General features: G+C 45.5%; 1 protein-coding gene across 3 annotated transcripts in view; it reads left to right on the top strand.

The window, feature by feature from the left end:
- The window catches only part of CLDND1 (claudin domain containing 1), a 69,137-nt gene that overhangs the window by 35,035 nt on the left and 14,487 nt on the right, over nt 1–19,615 (top strand). For all 3 annotated transcript variants that reach the window (XR_015307561.1, XM_086953234.1, XM_086953235.1), the window contains exons 2-3: nt 7,262–7,403; nt 18,764–19,074. Coding sequence is in view for 2 of the 3 variants with exons in the window: in XM_086953234.1 (XP_086809360.1) it covers nt 18,783–19,074 (292 nt within the window). In the remaining variant the exon portion in view is untranslated. The remainder of the gene's footprint in view (nt 1–7,261; nt 7,404–18,763; nt 19,075–19,615) is intronic.

Here is a 19,615-nt window from a genome sequence, read left to right on the forward strand (position 1 = left end):
GTTTATTTTTATAATCATCTAATGTATTCCTTTAATTTCATTGCCTCTACACCATTTTTATATTTTTTACAATGTGTGCTGTCTTCACATGGCAATGATTGCTGGCATCAACTTGCTTCTAATGCCACCTGATCTGAATCGTTAATTTGGCATAGCATTACAGGGTCCTCGAGCCCCGCCCCTCGCACTCACCCCGCTCCTTTCCCGATGTATACAGGGGAGAGCCACTACAATCCGGCACTGCCAGGTTCCCGGGAGAGTTCTTCGAAGACCGGCCCCACATCATGAGGCCATCTGTCGGCTCCTCTCGACACTGGGGTCCCCTGCCCTCCCCGATGATGCGGCAATACTATCTTTTCCATTGGGCAGGTAGGCAAGGGGCCTGCACCATTATGTCGTTGGCATTCCGCTTCTCTGGACACTTTAGCGCGCATGCACAATTACACCTACTCGAACCTGCGATCCGATTCCCTGACCCTGCCCGGCGCCAGAAAAACCTCCTAGGATAGCCTCATTATATCCCGCACTTTGCCCGGATTCCCACGGGTTCAGGTATTACGAGTAACAATGTTTTCACACCCCTGATGCTGCCAAGATGACTCCTACACTTTCTTCGTTATGTTCCCGTCTAGTGCTTGGCTACAGGGAGACCACAAGCACCTTTGAGTAATTGATCAAGGAGCACTTATACGCCGCCTTTCCCCTTCTCCTCCTCTCTCGAGGTGGTAGAGATTGGGTAGGACATCCTTTGTATCTGCTTCTACGACTCTGTGAGTACCAAAGAAATGCTTTTTACAGGTCTTGCATTACTTAATAGAAGTTTTACTCTGGGATAATTCTATCACATTCTTCAATTGTAATTTTTAGCACTCTAAATGAGCGTTCACTCTGCCCTAACTCTTGGAGGCTTAAGTGCCACCCACACTACTTCGGTGAGTTGCTTTATCCCCATGTTACATTGTGTGAAATCTTGTTGCTTGTCATTACCCTCAAGTGTGTCATGTGTGTTTTTGTCTTTCACTGTGCTAGCTGCACTACCACTGATGGCAGCATGTTGATTTTTTTTGCATGCTGCACTGCAATGAGAATATGTTCTGGATGACCAGCACTATGCAGATCATGTGTATTCAAATTTTATTCTTTATTTCAGATTAGCTGTTTTAAGAATCACTATATTAAGGTACACCACATTTAGGTTCAATTGTGATTGGACTATCCTTGACACCAACCCGGATTCCAACCACTGTGTAGATTAGAATCTTTCGGTCCTCCCCTGCCCGTCGTGTCGCATTTCTCCTCCCCCCTCCCCTTCTCTGCCTTCCCTCCGTCTTGTCTCTTTTGGCCCCCCTTCTCCTCCTACTCTCCTCCCCCCTTCTCCTCCCCACTCTCTCTCTCCCACCATGGGCATTGCATGCAGAAGTTAAGAGCGGTGACATACGGTGCTGTTCCAGGGAGCTTGCACGTCAGCAGAGATTAGTTCGGTGTGGAAAAAATATCACTAACCCCATTTACTTCTTAGAACTGTTTGTATACCAGTTTGAATGTGCAGTTACCACGAGGTTGGAGTGAATATATTTTGCGCTCATCTCTGAATTAGCACTAACACGAACAAGGGTGGAAATACAGTACGAGCTGTATAAGCACTGGTTCTGTTTTGTAACTGTCCCTGCCTTGTGGTACTGCCTTCTGTCTGAACCGCTTTCCAGAGCCCCTAACTGCTGGTTGCTTCTCTGCTGTTAAAGAGAAACGTTGCTTTTTTTGTCAGACCGCGGTGCTGACTAACATTTGTGGAATGAATTTAACAGCGCTTGGAATGTGTGCGTGACCACAGGAAATTTCCTTGCCCGGAAGAGACGTAAGGAGCTTCCTGTGGAGCAGTGCTGTGAGGAAGCGAGCTCTGGCAGGTGTTCCTTAGCCGCTCCACGTGGTCATAAGAAGTGCAGTGAGGGACGGGAATTGGAAAATTGGTTGAATCTTTAAATGAAAATGGAAGATAGCTGAACAAGCTTGTCTCTATTTCTCCCTCTCCCTTTTTGCCCCTTCCTGTAATTTCTTTCCGTCCCTCTCCCGCCGCCCGCCCATGTGCCTCTGCCTCCTACAACCCATCCCTCGCTTAACAATCTCAAACGCTCCGTCCTCGGCTGCCATCTCGCAGTTTGCTATTAATTCGCCCCTCTCAGTCTGGAAGACCAGCTCAGCCGGGGAATTATTATAATATGCATGAAATTAAAAATGATAAAAGAGCCGTCATTAACTCCCAATTCACCCCAGAGAGTGAGATATGGACAAAGCCGGAGATACGACACCGAATCTCTCTTCATCCTTTGCAGGCGCGAACAAGCCTATCACAGCGGCTGATAATGCATTCACCACGTAACAGTCACGGTTTAGTGGCTTACAAAAAGCTTCAATGGGATGTGCGTCTTCGCTTTCATTTACTAGCGCGCCCGGCTCCGGCCGCCATTCCGCACGTATCGATATCAGCTGCGATAATCACACGGCTCCTTTACACTGCGGTGCTAATCACGGGGTGACGAAGGGAGGGGGTGCAGCGCATCCCCCCACACCCGCAGCTCCCCCGCTTCTTGCAACTGGTCTTTCCCATGTAAGGAGTTCGGCTGGTCCTGCCAGCATGTATATATCAGGTAAGTGGCAACTGTGTGACAGTGAGAGTGTGTCGGCTGTGTGTCAGATAGGTGAGGGGCGGCCGGGCAGTGCTCACCTGTGTATTGAGCTCCGCATCTGCTTCCCTGGGGCTTCTGGGCCTTGGCATTCCGCATCCAGGGGTAATACTATAAAGTTATCTGCTGTTGGCGTCTGCTGTCTGGATGTGCAGGACCTCCATCATGAAGGACTTCCAGTTTTACCTCTCTCAATCCACTACTACATACACTAAATTATTGCAGGAACTTTGCACAAGCATCTTCACAAGATTGAGTTCAAAGCGTGAAGATGTCTAAAGGCCACGCACTTAAAATCCATTTAAAAAAAGATTGTTTATCTAGGGAGCTGCTCATCATTATTCACACCATTCACTCTGACAAGCCCTTAAGAAGGCCAAACACACCCCTTACAGTTTAAAGTCTCGAGGCGACATAGCCTTCTCATGTACTTTCAGGAACACCAAAAGATTTTACTCAGGATATTAGCAGGAGTGTCTCCTGCCTTAGATGCCAACATAGAACAGTGGGGTGTGATACCTGGCGGAGGCAGGGTTACTGAAACCAGTCTGTGACGGGGAATGGACATATCAATTGGTTAACCTCACTAATGCATGCCCAGCATGCATGCAAGTGGTGAACGTTTGCGCCTGTGCCAAGGACAGCACATTGCTTGTTTTAAACCACAAGCCTTTCGGTTACGCCATGTATGTTCTTGTTATTTGTTAAGGAGACAAATATAAACCACCACTGAACTTAAGCACTCAAATCACGGCAGCTGTAATGTTACTATGCCACTTAAATACTTTATAACAAACTTCAAGGAGTGCAACCAAAATACGCAACCGGCATTGTAAGTTAATATACAAAATAAAAACAATTGGAAAAACACCCTCAACCCCTCACCCTCACTCACTCACCCTCAACCCCTCACCCTCAACCCCTCACTCACCCTCACTCAACCACCCTCAACCTCCCTCACCCTCACTCACCCTCACTCACCCTCACCCACCCTCACCCACCCTCACCCTCACTCACCCTCACTCACCCTCACCCTCACTCACCCTCACTCACCCTCAACCCCTCACCCTCAACCCCTCACCCTCAACCCCTCACCCTCAACCCCTCACCCTCAACCCCTCACCCTCAACCCCTCACTCACTCACCCTCAACCCCTCACCCTCACTCACCCTCACTCACTCACCCTCAACACCTCACCCTCACTCACCCTCACTCACCCTCACTCACCCTCAACCCCTCACCCTCACTCACCCTCAACCCCTCACCCTCACCCTCACTCACCCTCAATCCCTCACCCTCACTCACCCTCAATCCCTCACCCTCACTCACCCTCAACCCCTCACCCTCACTCACCCTCAACCCCTCACCCACACTCACCCACACTCACCCCCACTCACCCACACTCACCCTCACTCACCCTCACTCACCCTCACTCACCCTCACTCACTCACCCTCACTCACTCACCCTCACTCACCCTCACTCACCCTCACTCACTCACCCTCACTCACCCTCACTCACCCTCACTCACTCACCCTCACTCACCCTCACTCACCCTCACTCACCCTCACTCACCCTCACTCACCCTCACTCACCCTCAACCCCTCACTCACCCTCAACCCCTCACTCACCCTCAACCCCTCACCCACCCTCAACCCCTCACCCACCCTCAACCCCTCACCCTCACTCACCCTCAACCCCTCACCCTCAACCCCTCACTCACCCTCACCCTCAACCCCTCAGCCTCACCCTCACCCTCACTCACCCTCAACCCCTCACCCTCACTCACCCTCACTCACCCTCAACCTCATGCTAAAGATTTACAAAAAAAAACCATTAACAATTCTAAAAGCACTAACTCTAATGCTGCGAGACCTATTGCATTTCTAATGCTTGTTATAGTTTTGTGTCCCACTGCGGGCAGCAAATGGCTCCCATATCTGGTTTGAACTGGAATATGCAAAGAGGGCACCAAATGTGTTCTTCTAGCAGACTATGCGTTGCTGGCAAGCATCTCCACCCTAGCCTATTACACTAAATCCTGTCTCGGAGATGGTCACACCTCCCTGTGACAGAAAACCTTTTGTCCTTCCTTCACCTGCTCAGACGTGGCCCAGCAGCACGAGGGCAAAATCGTGTCGGGGGTCGGCAGCAGCCCTTGGTTGCTGTCAGGGTCTGTAAGATCAGCCCCAGGAGCATGGGTGGGGGGGCTCCCCGGAGGGGCCCTATTGTGGATAGAATCCTACCTCTAGCACCAGATATGGTGTTGGGGTATGATTCAACATGTTTGATACCAAACATGCCCCGGTTTGTTCCACCCTGTTTAGAGATGGTCATCGCATGGCCTCTTGATACTGTAACGGCTGATTCACTTACAATGCTTGGAAAATGGACTCCGGGTCACGGCTGATTCACTTACAAAGCACGGAGCATGAACTCCAGGGTTTGTAGGGATGTCTGCTCACTCAGTGCCACCCTCACACTCATAACCGAGCACCCTGCTTTTGGGACTGAAATGCTTTCTAGAGGGGTGACCTATAGGTTCCGAGTGTAGTGACGTTAGATATAAGGTAACTTATATCTTTCATGACCAACTCACACAGGCTGCAATGGCAGGCCTGTAGCCATAGTTTGGAGGATTCTCAATGGGTGGCATAATACATGCATCAGCCCCCAGGAAACCCCTGGGGTACCCATGCCCTAGGTACCTCAGTACCATATACTTGGGACTTACAAGGGTGCCTCAGTAGCCACATAGGAAGGTACCAGTTACACACCATAGCCAATTTAGGGAAGAAGCACAGTAATTGGGGTCCTGATTAGCAGGGTCCCAGTCAGAGTAGTCAGAAAACATTTATGACACCAGCAAAACGTGTGGGTAACCATGAAAGCATAACCTACTTTCTACACTGTGTATTGACCGAAAAAGCATTCCTGCCCTGCAACTACTGCTTCCCCAGTAGCATATATGTATATAGATGTGTAGAAAGGTGGACAAATCTGAGCTTTGCTAGAATCTAAACCCTGATCTAATATAAGCCCTCACATAATCAGAGAGTCTGTTATCCTATCTCTGACATAATGTTAATGCTGTCTTACTTTGTATAATGTGCATGTGTATTTTCATCCTACAATGCGCTTTTAAAAGTACAACCTCATAGCATGTATTTTTCCTTTAATAATAATAAATAAAAAATTGATACTTGTATAGCGCACTACTCACCCGAAATGGTCTCAAGGCGCTTGTGCGAATACTGCTGTGGAACCCATCCTGGCTTTCCCTGTGAGGCGTCCACTCCTGGGCACCCCGAAGGTGGAGGCCAGGCATCCTTAGCGTTGTGGAGATTAAGCAAGCTATTGCCCAGAGTTGCAGAGTGGGACTCCATGATTGGAATAGGCACCGAGGCGAGAATTATGAGGTCCGTGGAATTTTGAGCCCAAGACCCGCCGAGGCGGGGAATTGAGCCCTGGTCCCGGGCTAGAACTCTGCATCAGGGTCTGCCGCTCTAACCATTGACCCACACTTCATCAGCTTGTATTAATATAATAATTTCTTCAGAATGAACCATCTTGCAGAGATTCTTACTTGGTTCCCTTATCTAAAATCAGTGTTTCTCTACTGTAACTGCCTGCTGTGTATTGTTTTTGTACTGCAAATCTACAAAAAAACATAAATAAAATCAAGATATGATCCTTCTGTTGGAAAACATTTTATTTATTGTGCCATTATATGCAGTTTGATTGAGCATCCAAGCACGTTACTTCTCATCAGTTAAACCTGTGGGATCTCATTCCCATTGTTTTTTGGTCGAGCCTGGGCAGATCATGCGCTGCTCTGCGGCATGCTGTATTGGAGTATTGAATAGAAGCCCCACCCATTCTCTGACCATATTTGTCATTGACTTGTGTCATTGTCCTTCGTAAATGCTGGCTTCTGATTCGTTAATAGGCTTGTTTGTCTCTCCCTCCTTAGTACCGCCTTGTCTTCATTTGTAACCTCCCATCAAGTCTGGCCCTTTTACTTCGGTTGTTACACGGTACGTCTTTTTTAGTCTGTAAGCAGTATTTTCTTTAATGCGTTTCTTTTACTGCAGACATGACGTGCTTTCCTGCAACATTCCATGCAACATATGTGCTTTCTCTTTCCGAGCAGCCTGGGACAATGGCGGCCGCCTCTTTGAATAGGTCTCGCATTTACAAGAGTTTGAGCTATTGGCATTAACAGGCAAAATGACAATGCCTTTTATTTATGTGTTAATTAACAAAACAGATAAATAAAAGGCATTGTCATTTACAATGCCAATAGCTTAAACTGTCATAAAAACGAGGCCTATTGCTTTGCAAATGCTTGTTGTATAATGCCATCAGCAAAAGTGATGAGTGACGGTTACAGAGCATCTGAACAGGTGTAACTCAATGACCTCTTGAAAATGTACTTTATTAAATTGCTTCAGTTGGTTTCAAGTTTGTTATTTATCATTTTTCAAATGTACAAAAACAGTTTTAAAATGATATTTTCCGATTTAAAATATTAAAGAGGAGACGCAAGGTTATCAAATGTCTTCAATGTGTTTTTTTGCAGGTCAGGCTACACCAAACCGCACCCCCCACAGCATGACCATCATGAGGTAGAATCAGTGTCTCTGTTCCAGAGCTAGGGCATAAGAACTGCTGCACGACTTCGGTCTCCTCCGCACCTTGTCAACCGTGGGAATTGGTTTTCAGTGAGTTTATTTATTATCATTGCCTGTTGTGTTCTTGAAAAATCAAAATGTGATCAGATGTAACCTTCTGCGTTTGGTAAGCAAGAGTCGAAGTAAGACTTTCTGACAAATCAGTGGCTAGAATCTTGCTAAGTGTAGCACACATCTTCACGCCTCGTCTACTGTTGTCCCTTAAGGTATTCATATCATGACAACAATGCAGCAGGAACACATATCATATGTTTCGTGGGCATTTTCTGTTAGATTTGCAGTTCTCTGGAGCTATCATCCTGCAAGAACCTTTAGTCATTTTTTGGTAAATAGTTGTTGAGAGAAGTGAGTACAGTGGGGCCAGGCCTAGGGTGGCACCTTAACTTGTGAACTTAATATATTTTAAGGTTTTGTGCTATAGCCACTAATACACCCCTGTCAGTCTTAACTCCTTTGTAACTTTACTTTATTTTCACGGATTACAAACATTTAAGCCAGATGTTGATGTCTGGCTACTTGTTTGTCTGTCATAGCAAAGTGGTGAATATTCTAGTTTATGCAAACTAATTTAGGAAACATCCCATCTTTGGAAGTCTGCTAACCCGTTCGCTACCTTTAGAGCCTGACTATGCCACATGGGGCTCCCATCTGACAACCTTCGACCCATCTATCATTTGGATTGCTTCCATACCGAGCCGATGAAACCATACGTATGGGCTCTGGCCATGTAGCACATGGGTTTGTACCGCATAGCAACAGTCGGAACTCAACTTCTCCCAATGTATTTCAATCTAGTTGGCACATTGGTTCATCAGGAGGTGTGAAGATCATATCTGTGTTACTATTTGTGCTGTCTAATGATATCTGCGAATGTCCAAGAGTCCAGTGCCTCCATCGTACGCTCCTTTGTATAATTTAGCTAATGGTATTCTCAGTGCCTTCTCCACCCACAGGTGGCTTATTATCAGCTCCTCAGCTGGTAAGAATGTCCTTGATTTTGTCATTGAACTAATCTGGTGTACGTAAATGAACAGCGATAAAGTCGTCATTTTATATAATAAGTCGAAAGGTGTCGATAGTTTGCCTTTTTAAACCAATCGGCGACCTTTTGCAAGTTGTTTGCACCACATATTATGATCTCTAGTGATATTTATGCCCAAATACCTAAAACCCATCTATTAATCTGTATGGCTTGTTGCTATTTAGGCCCAGGCTCCCAGAATGTTAGTGGACAGCGTGTTGACGTGGACCATTGATCTTTTATCCCAGTCTTTCCCACATACCCGAATCATAGGCAGTATTCTAGTGAATGTTAGATCCGGGTCCTCCAAGTATAACATTATATCATCTGCATACATCGAGATACTAGACTCCCATACCTCCTTTCAGCCGTACAGGTGTCTAACTAGAGTGTCTTTTATTATCCAGCAGGACAGATGCTGCATTTTCAACATGAATAGAAAGGGTGTTGTGTCCCGCCATGGAGGGTAATGCCTCAGGTAGTACGTTGTTCATCCTGCCCCATTCCTCTGGATGTTCATATGTCAATTGTGTGCATCGTATGAAATTAGGATCCACGCCCATTAGGACCCACACCCATTCGGATGGCCATTCTGTGGTGTCTAAAGCTTTCTTCGTGTCCAGGGACAAAAGCTGGGCTGGCTCCTCACCTATCATCTTCAGCCCTTTGCCATGTGTAATCTGTGCAAATTATGGCTCAAGGCCCTTCCTGGAATGAGCCCCAGTTGATCTGGGCGCACCAGCGTATTTATGTGGGTGTACAGTCCTTTGGGCCTATCTTGACCAGGACGTTTGTCTTCACATTTGGTAACGATATAGCGCTATACAGGGAATGCTCTTATTGTGGTTTGCCCAGTTTTAGGATTAGCGTATAGTATCTTCTCTCAAGTTGGGTGGAAGTTCCTCATTCTTGCTTGCTTCTCTAAATGATTCCATCATGTCATCTAAAATGTTCCTGGCAGTGCATTTGAAGTCTTTGACTGGAAGGCCATTGGGCCAGGGTTCCTTCTGGATTGAAGCTGAGGCAGAGATTTTGCTGTCCCACCCCTATCCATATCTTGTTTCACAGCAGCTCTTTCTTGTGGGTTAAATGTAGGCACCAGTAGGTCCCTAATAAAGTGCTCCAGATCCCCAATATCATATTCTCTTCTATTCATTATTTTTATAAAGCATTTGGCTACTCGTTTTTCCAGCGCTAACAAAGCTAGCGTGAGTGAGGTGGGTTGACGAGATTTAAGGTATAAGGTATGTTTTTAGTTCTGTCTAAAAATCATAAAATTGTCTTCCATTCTCTTGCTCGTAGGCAAAGAGTAGCAGAGCTTTGGTGCAAGAAATATAAAGAAGTGACCTCCACTTCTTGCTTTTTTGACTCTGGGAACAAGAAGAAGGTCAATATTGTTGGACCTAAGGGCCCTGTTGGAGTGGTATGGGGTGATCAGCTAATGCAGAACATGTGGGCCAGCTTTGTGTTTAGGCCTGTGGGTGATTGTACTCTGCAACCCATGGGCAGCCAGTGAAGGTTTTAGTGCTTCTCGCGCTGAATGCATTTTCGGAATGCCTAGCAGTATTTGAGCAGCGGCACTCTGGATGATTTGGAGTTATTTTATGAGCGACAGAGGATTGTCCAGATGCAGTGAGTTGCCCTAGTCGAGGTGGGAAAGGATTAGTCCTTGGATCACCGTTCTTCTTGAGTCCATCGGCAGCCATATCAGCGTCTTCCTCATGGCTCTCAGGAGGCCGAAGCAGATGCCCGCCACCTTTTTTACCTGGGATACCATGGAAAGCTGCTTGTCTAAAGTGATCCCTAGGTTCTTGACTTCCAGCTTGAGGGATGGACGTTCTCCTTAAGAGGGTCCAGCTAATCTGTTCCCAGAGTATGAGGTTGTTGCTGACCACCATAACCTAAGTTTTCTCCCTGTTTAGTTTTAAACTGGCTGCCATCTAATAGGAACCCTTCTCTAACCAGCTGTTAAGACTCCTAGAGATGGAGCCTGTATCTGACGATAGGGAGACAATTAGCTGGGTATCGTCTGCATAAGATATCATTGTAAAGCCAAAAGAGAATAAGATATCAGATAAAGGGCGGACATATACGTTAAAAAGAGTGGGAAAACCCTGAGGCACCCCACACTTCAGCTGATGGCTTTCTGAAAGAAAAGGCCCCTCACTAACTTGAAAGCTGCACTTCTCCAGAAATGAGGCTTGCAATTTTAAGACCTTTCCGTTGCTTAGGCAATATCCTCCCTTCCATTGGTTCATTGAGCAACTACAGGCAGAAAAGAATTTGTGCAAGCGCCTTAAAAGGGCATGGAGGAAAATATATGATACTGACTCAAAGCGTAAATATACATTCCCACTAAACCAGTACCATTCGCACTGCAGGGTGGCATTTTATTCAGAAAAAAACTGCTCAAGCACAAAACTGTCCCAAAACACTTTTTAAAGTGGTTAAAGATCTATCAGATCCAACCACCATCTCTCCTCTCCCTCACTGTCACAGGCGTAATGTCAGGAGCTCGCTGACTTCTTCCTTAACAAGGTAACAGATATCAGGTCCACCCTGGCCACAGCAAGGAATTACAGTTTTTCCTTGACCATACCCCCAATAAGGAGCAAAAACCCTATTGTGAAATGTAAGGCGCCTGCCGTACAACAGTGTCTACTCCCGCTGGACCATTCTCAACTGATGGACTTATTGTAGTCAAGGCAGGATCCCCTCGCAACCCTCTTCCTCCTGTCAAACTGAGCACCTTTGAGCCCACAGCTTATGCAGCTGGTGCTAGATCTTTTGAACTCCTCCCTACAGGAGGGGCATCTTCTTAAAGCCTGGAAACATGCAATGGACCTTCACTTGTTAAAAAAACAAACACCTGGACCAGGGTAATTGGTCCAATTTTAGACGTATCTGTTTACTGCCCATTTTTTCCAAGATATTGGAAAAACATATAGATATACAACTTACCTAATTGGCGGAAACACAATGTGCCCTTGACCCCTCCCAGTCAGGCTTCAGAGCTGGGCACAGCACAGAAACTGACCTGCTACGAGTCACAGAGCACTTAAAGCGACTCCTAGACTTGGGCGGCACTTCGGCGCTGTTCCTACTGGATCTCAATGCGGATTTCCACACTGTGTCCAGGTGGGAAGTTAACTCAGAGGACCTCAATTTCTGCCTCAGCCTTGTCTCCACTTGGATGAATACCAACTCCCTGAAATTGAATGGTGTCAAGACAGAGGTGATGGTGTTAGGGAGGAATCCTCAGCTATTGGGACCTGAGCATTGTCCTGCCATGCTGGGAACGCCGCCTATCCTGACTGAGAAAGTGAAAAAACGTGGCTTCTGGCTCGACTCCACCCTGTCTATGTAGCCTCCACTTGCTTTGCTTATGGAATGGCTTAAGAATATTTTGTGGATACTTCCCTTTTCCGCCCAGAGAGCGGTCATCCGTGCCATGATCTTATCCGGACTCGATTATGGCACCATCTTATACATAGGGGCTGATACGGCAATACTAAGACGCCTACAGATGGGACAAAATTCCACCGCAAGCCTCCTGTTTCACCTCCCTAAACACTCTGAGCTCCTTTGCCAACTACACTGGTTTCCAGTGGAAAGGGGAATACAATTTAAAACTCTCTGCGAGATGTACACAATCCGTGCCTGTTTAGGACTGCGATATTTGCAAAATCTGTTGTCTCCATACCATCCTGCTTGCACTTTGCGCTCTGGCAATTGGTCTCTTTTTGTAGTTTGAAGAGTTGAAATAACCCAAATGGGTAGGCGATCCTTCTCCTTCCTTGGTTCTAAACTATGGAACTCTTTTCCTGAATCCCTGAGATGTTGCATCTTCCTTATCAACTTTCGCAAAGCGTTAAAGAACCTGCTTTTTTAGCCCTTCAGACTGGCCTACCCGTACACGAAGCACTGGGAAACCCTGTTTGGTAGCCATGCGCTATAAAAACACTCAATAATAATAATAATAATGCCAATTTCTTCCAGCCGAGGGACTAGGATGGGATACAATATCGTATCAAAAGCCGCATTTAGGTCAAGGAGGATGAGTGTGGCTGAACCATACTGACCCAAGACCATTTTGAGGTCTTCCTTGGCCCTTAAAAACACTGTTTCTGTGCTACAGCCTGCATGGAAGCCTGTTTGAGTGGGATGAAGGATGTTGTTGGCTTCCAAATATTTTGCTATGTGTTTGTTTATAGTTTTTTAAAGATTTTACTGATTCTAGGGAGTAACAGTATCCAAAGTGGGTTTTTTAAGTAAAAGGTGGATAATAGCGTGTTTCCATTAATTTCCATCATATTGTTTACTGGACTGTACATCTCTCCAAAATATTTCGCAAACATATTTAAGTCAAGGTTGTTTCAATATATAGACACCTGTGCAGTGAAACAGCTTTCCATATACCCTGAAGATCATGTCTTCAGGACATTGAATTCCCGTCTGTTCGCATTGTAACCTACTTCGCCTGCCAGATTGGGACTCTGTCTGGTTGTCTGTTGGCATTCATTGCCTCGAGATGTGTCTTACGGGCTATTGTGTGCTGTACTCGCTTGCTCAATACATGTGAATACAGTAGGACATATTTATTCAGGATTTCCTGTTAAACAGGGATCTGCTGTTATAATTTTCCTGACATTGGGCAATAATAAATCCAATTTGTTATTACCATGACTTGCTCCCATCAAAGTAGTGTATGTGTGATAAATTAATCACTAAAAATAAACCACACAACGTTTATGGTTCTACTTTAAGATAATCTGAGTTTTTTTTTTAGTTTAGGTACTTGTGTTAAATGCTGAGGTTCCCCCCTCAAGCTTTGAGTGTCAATGTTGTGGACCAGCTCTAAGACCACATGCTAGGATAGATCTATCTGCTGTAAACCTTGTGATTGTCTCTCTCCTGCCTCTCATGCCCTGCAGAGGTTCAAGAGCAACTGGGACGAAGGGAGCCTAGTGTACGTGTCACAAGTAGCTATACTGTTTAATGAAGGCAGAGTTCAGTATCATCTAACAAGGAAGTTCGGTTTATGTGTTTTTATTCTAAATGTTCTAAAGGTTTATATTTCTTATAAGTGGAATATTATTTTCAGTTTGAGGGATATTCGTGTTGACCTGCATTGTACTGGCAATTGCACTGCAAACCCACCGCCCGTCTGTGACTCTTGATTGTCCCCTGATAACTCTCCCAGGTCCAGTTGTCATGTTATGCCACCAATGCACAGCCATAATATGAAGCTTTTCTGTTTGCAGCTTTTAGCTCTGTACCTTTTATACTTTTAAATTCCCCAGCGACATGGTGGATAACAAAGCTTGTTTGTTTTGTCACATATGCCTTTCAACTCTCCACGTCTAGATTGTGCTTCAAACCCTGCAAACCGTGAGCAAAATTCTTTGCAAGTTTTACTGAGTGGAATAATTTAGGATCCTATTAATTTCCTCCATAACTGTTTTTGCTGCAGTTTTCATTTCTTCCTGTCTGGGCACATTGTAGCTCTGCCTCTGGCAATGCCTGTTCCAACATCCCAAGAGGGAGCTCTGCCAAGGACGCTTAGGTGTGGTCGCGCAATCTAAGGGTAGAGGCCCAGCCCTACCCTGGCACAGGCTCACGCCTATCCGATCTAGGGGGAGAGGCTCAGCCCTGCGCTGGTACAGCCTCACGCCTATCATCCTATGCTGCTAAGCAGACCGTTCATGAATGCTCTTCAGATGTGAGGACTTGCGGACGGTATTGTGAGACTAAAGCTTGGATGGATCCTGCCACCTTTTCAGATCTAACGTTCATCTATCTGTTTGCAGCCTATTTGACATTAGGAAGGAAGCTGGAGGTGCAGGAGCTGTGTATAGACTGAGACAACAAGTAACACTGGGAAATCCTTCTTGACAGTTTTTGGGATACCGTAGGAGTAAGTCTGAGCAGCAAAGACAGAAATTGTTTGCAGTATTCCAGACCCAACACTACATGGGAACAGCGCGCATTGCTCTACAGCGGGGCAAGCAGCAAATACATGGTTACAAGTAAGTAACATTTTCTGTATGTTACAGATGAGCCTTATAATGTTTAGGAAGAAAAGACTAGGACATTCTGCATGCAACCCAGAAATGAAAACCACATAGCACAGGGGCGCCTTAAGTGTTATCTTAAGAAATAAATAATGAAAATGCAGTGGGTGATGGGCAAGACGGTAAGTATCAGAAGTGAATGACGAAGGATGGTCTGTAGCAGCTGAGGCCCAAGCCTCAGAAAAAGGAGGCAGAAAAGGCTTGAGGTGCAACCAGGGTAAACCTCAAATACTGTTATCTGTCCGGGGCACATTAAAGTTAAATCCCAAACAAAAAATTGCACAAACAATTTGGGAAACATTAGATTACCAGAAATAAGTAAATTGGAATGGTCTGGGACAGCAAAGGTTAAGCCTTTACAAAAATTAACAATGGTCTTAGGCACCTTAATAACTATTTCCATAAAAAGTCAGAAGTGGGTAAACATCAGTAATACCTAAACACGGTCTTAAACACCAAAGGGGTAACTCTCACGGTTATGTACTGAAAATATACAAGTATCCTTAATGTCTTCCACTCGGGGATGAACAATACCATAGAGAGAATCATTGGAGAGGTAGCCAAATTGTCTAGAACTGCTTGGAATTGGCCCTCTGGAATCAATACTGAGCGTATTTTAGGAAACCCTCAGGAATACACCCCAAATATCATCTGGGAAATGTTAGGGAATTGCATCCAGGATGGCATACTGAAAATCATGTTCAATAATTAGAAGAGAACCCTCAGGAAAAGACACTCGGAGCCGCTGTGGATACTTTATTCATTACAACAAAAGATCTGTTCTGAGACTGGTGTGGGATACTTTGAAGGGAATGCTCAGGAATACATCCTGCGATTCATCCGGCATACATGAGGAAGATACCCATAGAAAGGTATAGTACACGTGTTATATGATGATTTGCAGATAACCTTCCGGAGCACATGCTAGGAATGTTTGTGGATGCTTTATATCCTTATGCTTACTCTTTATGGATGGACCAGTGAGTTCTATGGTCCATGGATCCGCACACGGTGGTGGTCTGCTTTTTGTTGGGCTGATGATGTCCATCTCAGACATCACTGCCTTCATGTGCACACTTCCGGTGTTCCCTCCCTGAAACCTCGCACCTACTGGGTGGGGCTGTACCTAAACCATTTGCTGTTCTAAGTATAGGTTTGTCCTGCATGAGGAAAGTGTTATTTCCTGTTATGTTCACATCCCCAGACATTGAAACCTCCTCATGGAGGTACATACACATCACACGTGACCCATCCCAAAATGCACTCTGTGTAAACACTAGGCAAGAAGCCAAAAATATGTCCAACAGCTGCATGGAAATGTTCCTCTGTGGTTAAGAGAACCTTGAAAATGTTGAAAGTTGCTGGCCATCCGGTTGGTCCAATACCCAGGAAGATAGCAGAAGGCCCAGCTGACTTGACTGACCGTTGTAAGGACAGCTAGAGGAGCTGAGCCGCCCCGTGAGCTTCGTCGCTGCACCAGCCCAGCCGACCAAGAAGAAGAAAGGCCTTCATCTGGCTCCAGGACTTGCTGAATCGCCTTTGATATAGAGAGGAGGGAGTCTGCAAAGATCTGAGGGAAAGTTGGACTTGACCCCAGGAGCATGCAACGCCGGACCAAGAGAAACAGAGACAACCATTAGGAAGCACAGACAGGGTCCATTAAACAGAAACAGAAAAAGACACTGGTACCAGGGGCCATATAATAATGACACTCCCACCCCCAATGAAGGGAGAGACTAACACACAGTGTGTCTCTGATACATAAACACGAATAATTGGTCTGGGGAAGATTGACCTGCAGATAGAGAAGGAAATGCACACATGCATGCAGGCGTGGAACACCAGGCGCTCACAGCAGAGGAGGTAAACATATAATGCAGTTCATCAGACACTTTCAAGGACTGGATGCTGAGGAGGTCTGTTGGAGTCTACTTATGGGAGCTTTAGGAAAGGCTGACTCCTCCCAGTAGGCCTGATGTCAACCTGCACAGAACAGAAGAGGGTCACAACCTGGACGAAAAAATCACAAAGAGGAACAGTTATTATAATTCTTTATTGAAGATGAAGTTGGTACTGGATAGATCAGCAAGACACCAAACTCCTAACAGCAGGAAGCAGAAAAAAGCCAGGCTATGAAAAGCCAATCCCAGAAGAAAAGTAACCAAACCTACTGAAGAAAAAACCAACAGACAAAAACGTACCGGAAAGAGCAAAGATTGCAACAAAAAATCAAGGAATAAAATGCATTGCAATGCGTCTTTGTCTTGTAAAGCTTCCATTATATAGTCATGAAAAAATGTTTCTATATTATGGGAACCTCTGACATCCTCCAGTAGGAAGACCATCATCATCTTGGACAGGGCTATTTATAGGTTTTGTTTCTGCCTTTTCCAGAAGCTCATGGTGTTTATTGAACTATGAAGCAGACGCCCATGGTTGACATCCTGTGTGCGGCGCTGAAATCTAAACTTCCACCACCGTCCTTCGTGCTCCACACAACTCGTGGAAAACCCCACAGTGTCGCCATGGGAGCGGAAGGTGATCTCTGACAAGATTCTGATGGAGGGCCATTTGAACACTTCTTCCCCTTTTGAACACACATACACACACACCACCGCACACACCACACACTCACACACACACCACACACTCATACACATACCACACACATGCAGTCGTGCTCAGTGGGACAGTGAAGACAGCACAGAGAAATACATAAACACTAACTGAGATAAGAAGGCAACGACACAAATACACTAAGACTTGGAAGCGCTGGCAGCCACCTCGGGACACGGAAATACCATCAGTCCGTCGAGGAAACTCTTACACTCACATTAAGACAATAGAAACTTTCGCAGCCACCACACTCTCGTTTATAAGGCGAACACCACCTCCAGCAGCCTCAACGGTGAGCACATTATGTGTCACACATGAACAGGCGCTGGCTTGGAGCATTGCCAGTACTGTTAGAAGGCACACCCTTTACTCAATGGCAGTACGAGCAGGTCATAGCATAGGGAGGTGTATGCTGTACAGAAACAAGGTATCCTAAGGTCTGTGTCCAGGGCATCGTAGGGTGAGGTGCAGGAATCGACGCAGGGGAAGGTTCGCGAGGGTTTGAGGGACAGGCTCCCGTTGTGAACTGAGAGGAAACTGTGAAATGCAAAGGGTGAGATGAGGAAGCATCCAGGATTTATGGGTAAACTCGAATGTTAAATAGGATGTGTGCCTTGGTGTTTACAAGAAGCGTTCATGTTTTCTCAACCTCAGAGAATGCACACTTTATTGGCCATTTTCTTGCAATATTCATCATGTAACATGCTTTCTCAATAGAGGGAATTTTTGCTCCTGTGGGCAACATTTTTGGCTTTTGTCTCTCTGGTAATACCTTGGCGGAATGTGTATGGCCTCTGGGATGGCTTCTAGGAGCAAGTGGGCCTATGAGAATGGTGTGAGCAGGACAAAGTGAGCACAAGAAGGATGTGCAAATCGTCGTGTGTGTATATGATGTCATAACTGAAGAGAAAATAGAAAGACAATATCCTAACAAGAAATGGGCACAAAGTACCTGCACTGGGCAAATACTCTGAAACAGTTAATGTGCAATTTGAAAAGCATTCTATGTGAAACCTTAACGTTTAGTTTGAAAATATTTGAGTTAGAAATGAAGCTTGAAATTTGAACTTTGTCCTGAACCTTATGTTCTCATTACAACAACCTGGCTGTAGCGCCAACAGTGGCTAGAACTCGAGTTAGCATAGGACTCTTGCCTCTTTAAGTGATGACAAGACAAGGTATTGTCCCAGGTAGAGGTTCGAAATGTTTAAACTCTTTACTTTAGAACTTTATTTTTCATAGTTTTGCAAACTATATGCTTTTAAAGTAATTGCGATATTTGCAGCGTGTGAACAATTCTAAACTAAATATCACCAAGTTTTAAACTAATCGCCCAGGTTCAAGAGCACTACCTCTTCAGAGAAGGCAGGGCCATATTGATATTATCACCACCTGCCACCAAGGCAGTGATGTTCTAGTTCTACTCTTTTCTGTAGCAAATCATTGTTGTCAGGGGTGTCGGTTATATTAGTTCAATGGAAGCTCAAGTGATTACAGCCCCTAGAGCACAGCTTTTCAAATAAGAGCACAGGACTGAAAACATGATGTCCTGACTACATAGAGCTGAGTGGAAAATTCCACAAGGTGTTCATTTTCCATCAGAAAGATGTATTGAATAGTTTGCTTTGCAGCACTTGATCATAAATCATAATTGTGATTTTGTTCTCCTGATCCCACAGGGCCTGAACGGCACCCACCATGATGGACAACCGCTTTGCCACAGCGCTGGTCATTGCCTGCGTGCTTAGCATTATTGCCACCATCTACATGTCTGCGTCAGTGGGCACTGACTTCTGGTATGAGTACCACAGCCCCTCACCTCTGGACAACGGGAGCGAGACGCTGGGGCGTAATTTCAAGGATGAGTTCCTAAGTGAGGAAGCGGATGAGAAAACGTACAGTGATGCGCTGTTCCACTGCAACGGGACCATGGGGCTGTGGCGGCGCTGCATCACCGTCTCGAGTCAAGCACACTGGTTCCGACAGCCGGGTACGATTTGGAAGTCCTGTCATACCTAGATTTTTCTCTGCTGTCTCTCCTGCTAACCAATTTAATCATCTCCCCCATGTCCTTTCTTTTTCTGGTGGTGACTCGTTTTCTTTTTCTTTTTCTGTCCTTCCCATTTATTCCATAATGTTCTTTTTCTCTTCTGCCTCAGTATCCTTTATATCCTCCTGTATGTTATTGCATCCTTTTGTCCTCCGTTTTTTTGTCCTTTCTAGTTCCTTTATATTGCCCGTCTGTTGTTGGCTGGACTTTTTCTTGTGCCTCTTGGCTCATTTCTTTGCTATGCACCTGTCTCATCCTCACTCTTGTTCCTCGTCTCTTTGTAGAGTCCTACAGCCTTATTCGTCTCCTCTGTCCTTCCACATAATCTCCTTCTTTTCATCTTCACAGTTTTTCTTGTTTTTTATGTTGTTGTATTCCTCTATTGTCTCTTATAATTCCATGGTTTCGACTTTTCTTCATCCCAGCTCTTGTACCCCAAGACCCGCCTTGACTCCTGGTATTGTTTCACATTGTCCCCTTC

This window comes from Lissotriton vulgaris, chromosome 1_2 (assembly GCF_964263255.1).
Source record: "Lissotriton vulgaris chromosome 1_2, aLisVul1.2, whole genome shotgun sequence".
Lineage (NCBI taxonomy): Eukaryota > Metazoa > Chordata > Amphibia > Caudata > Salamandridae > Lissotriton > Lissotriton vulgaris.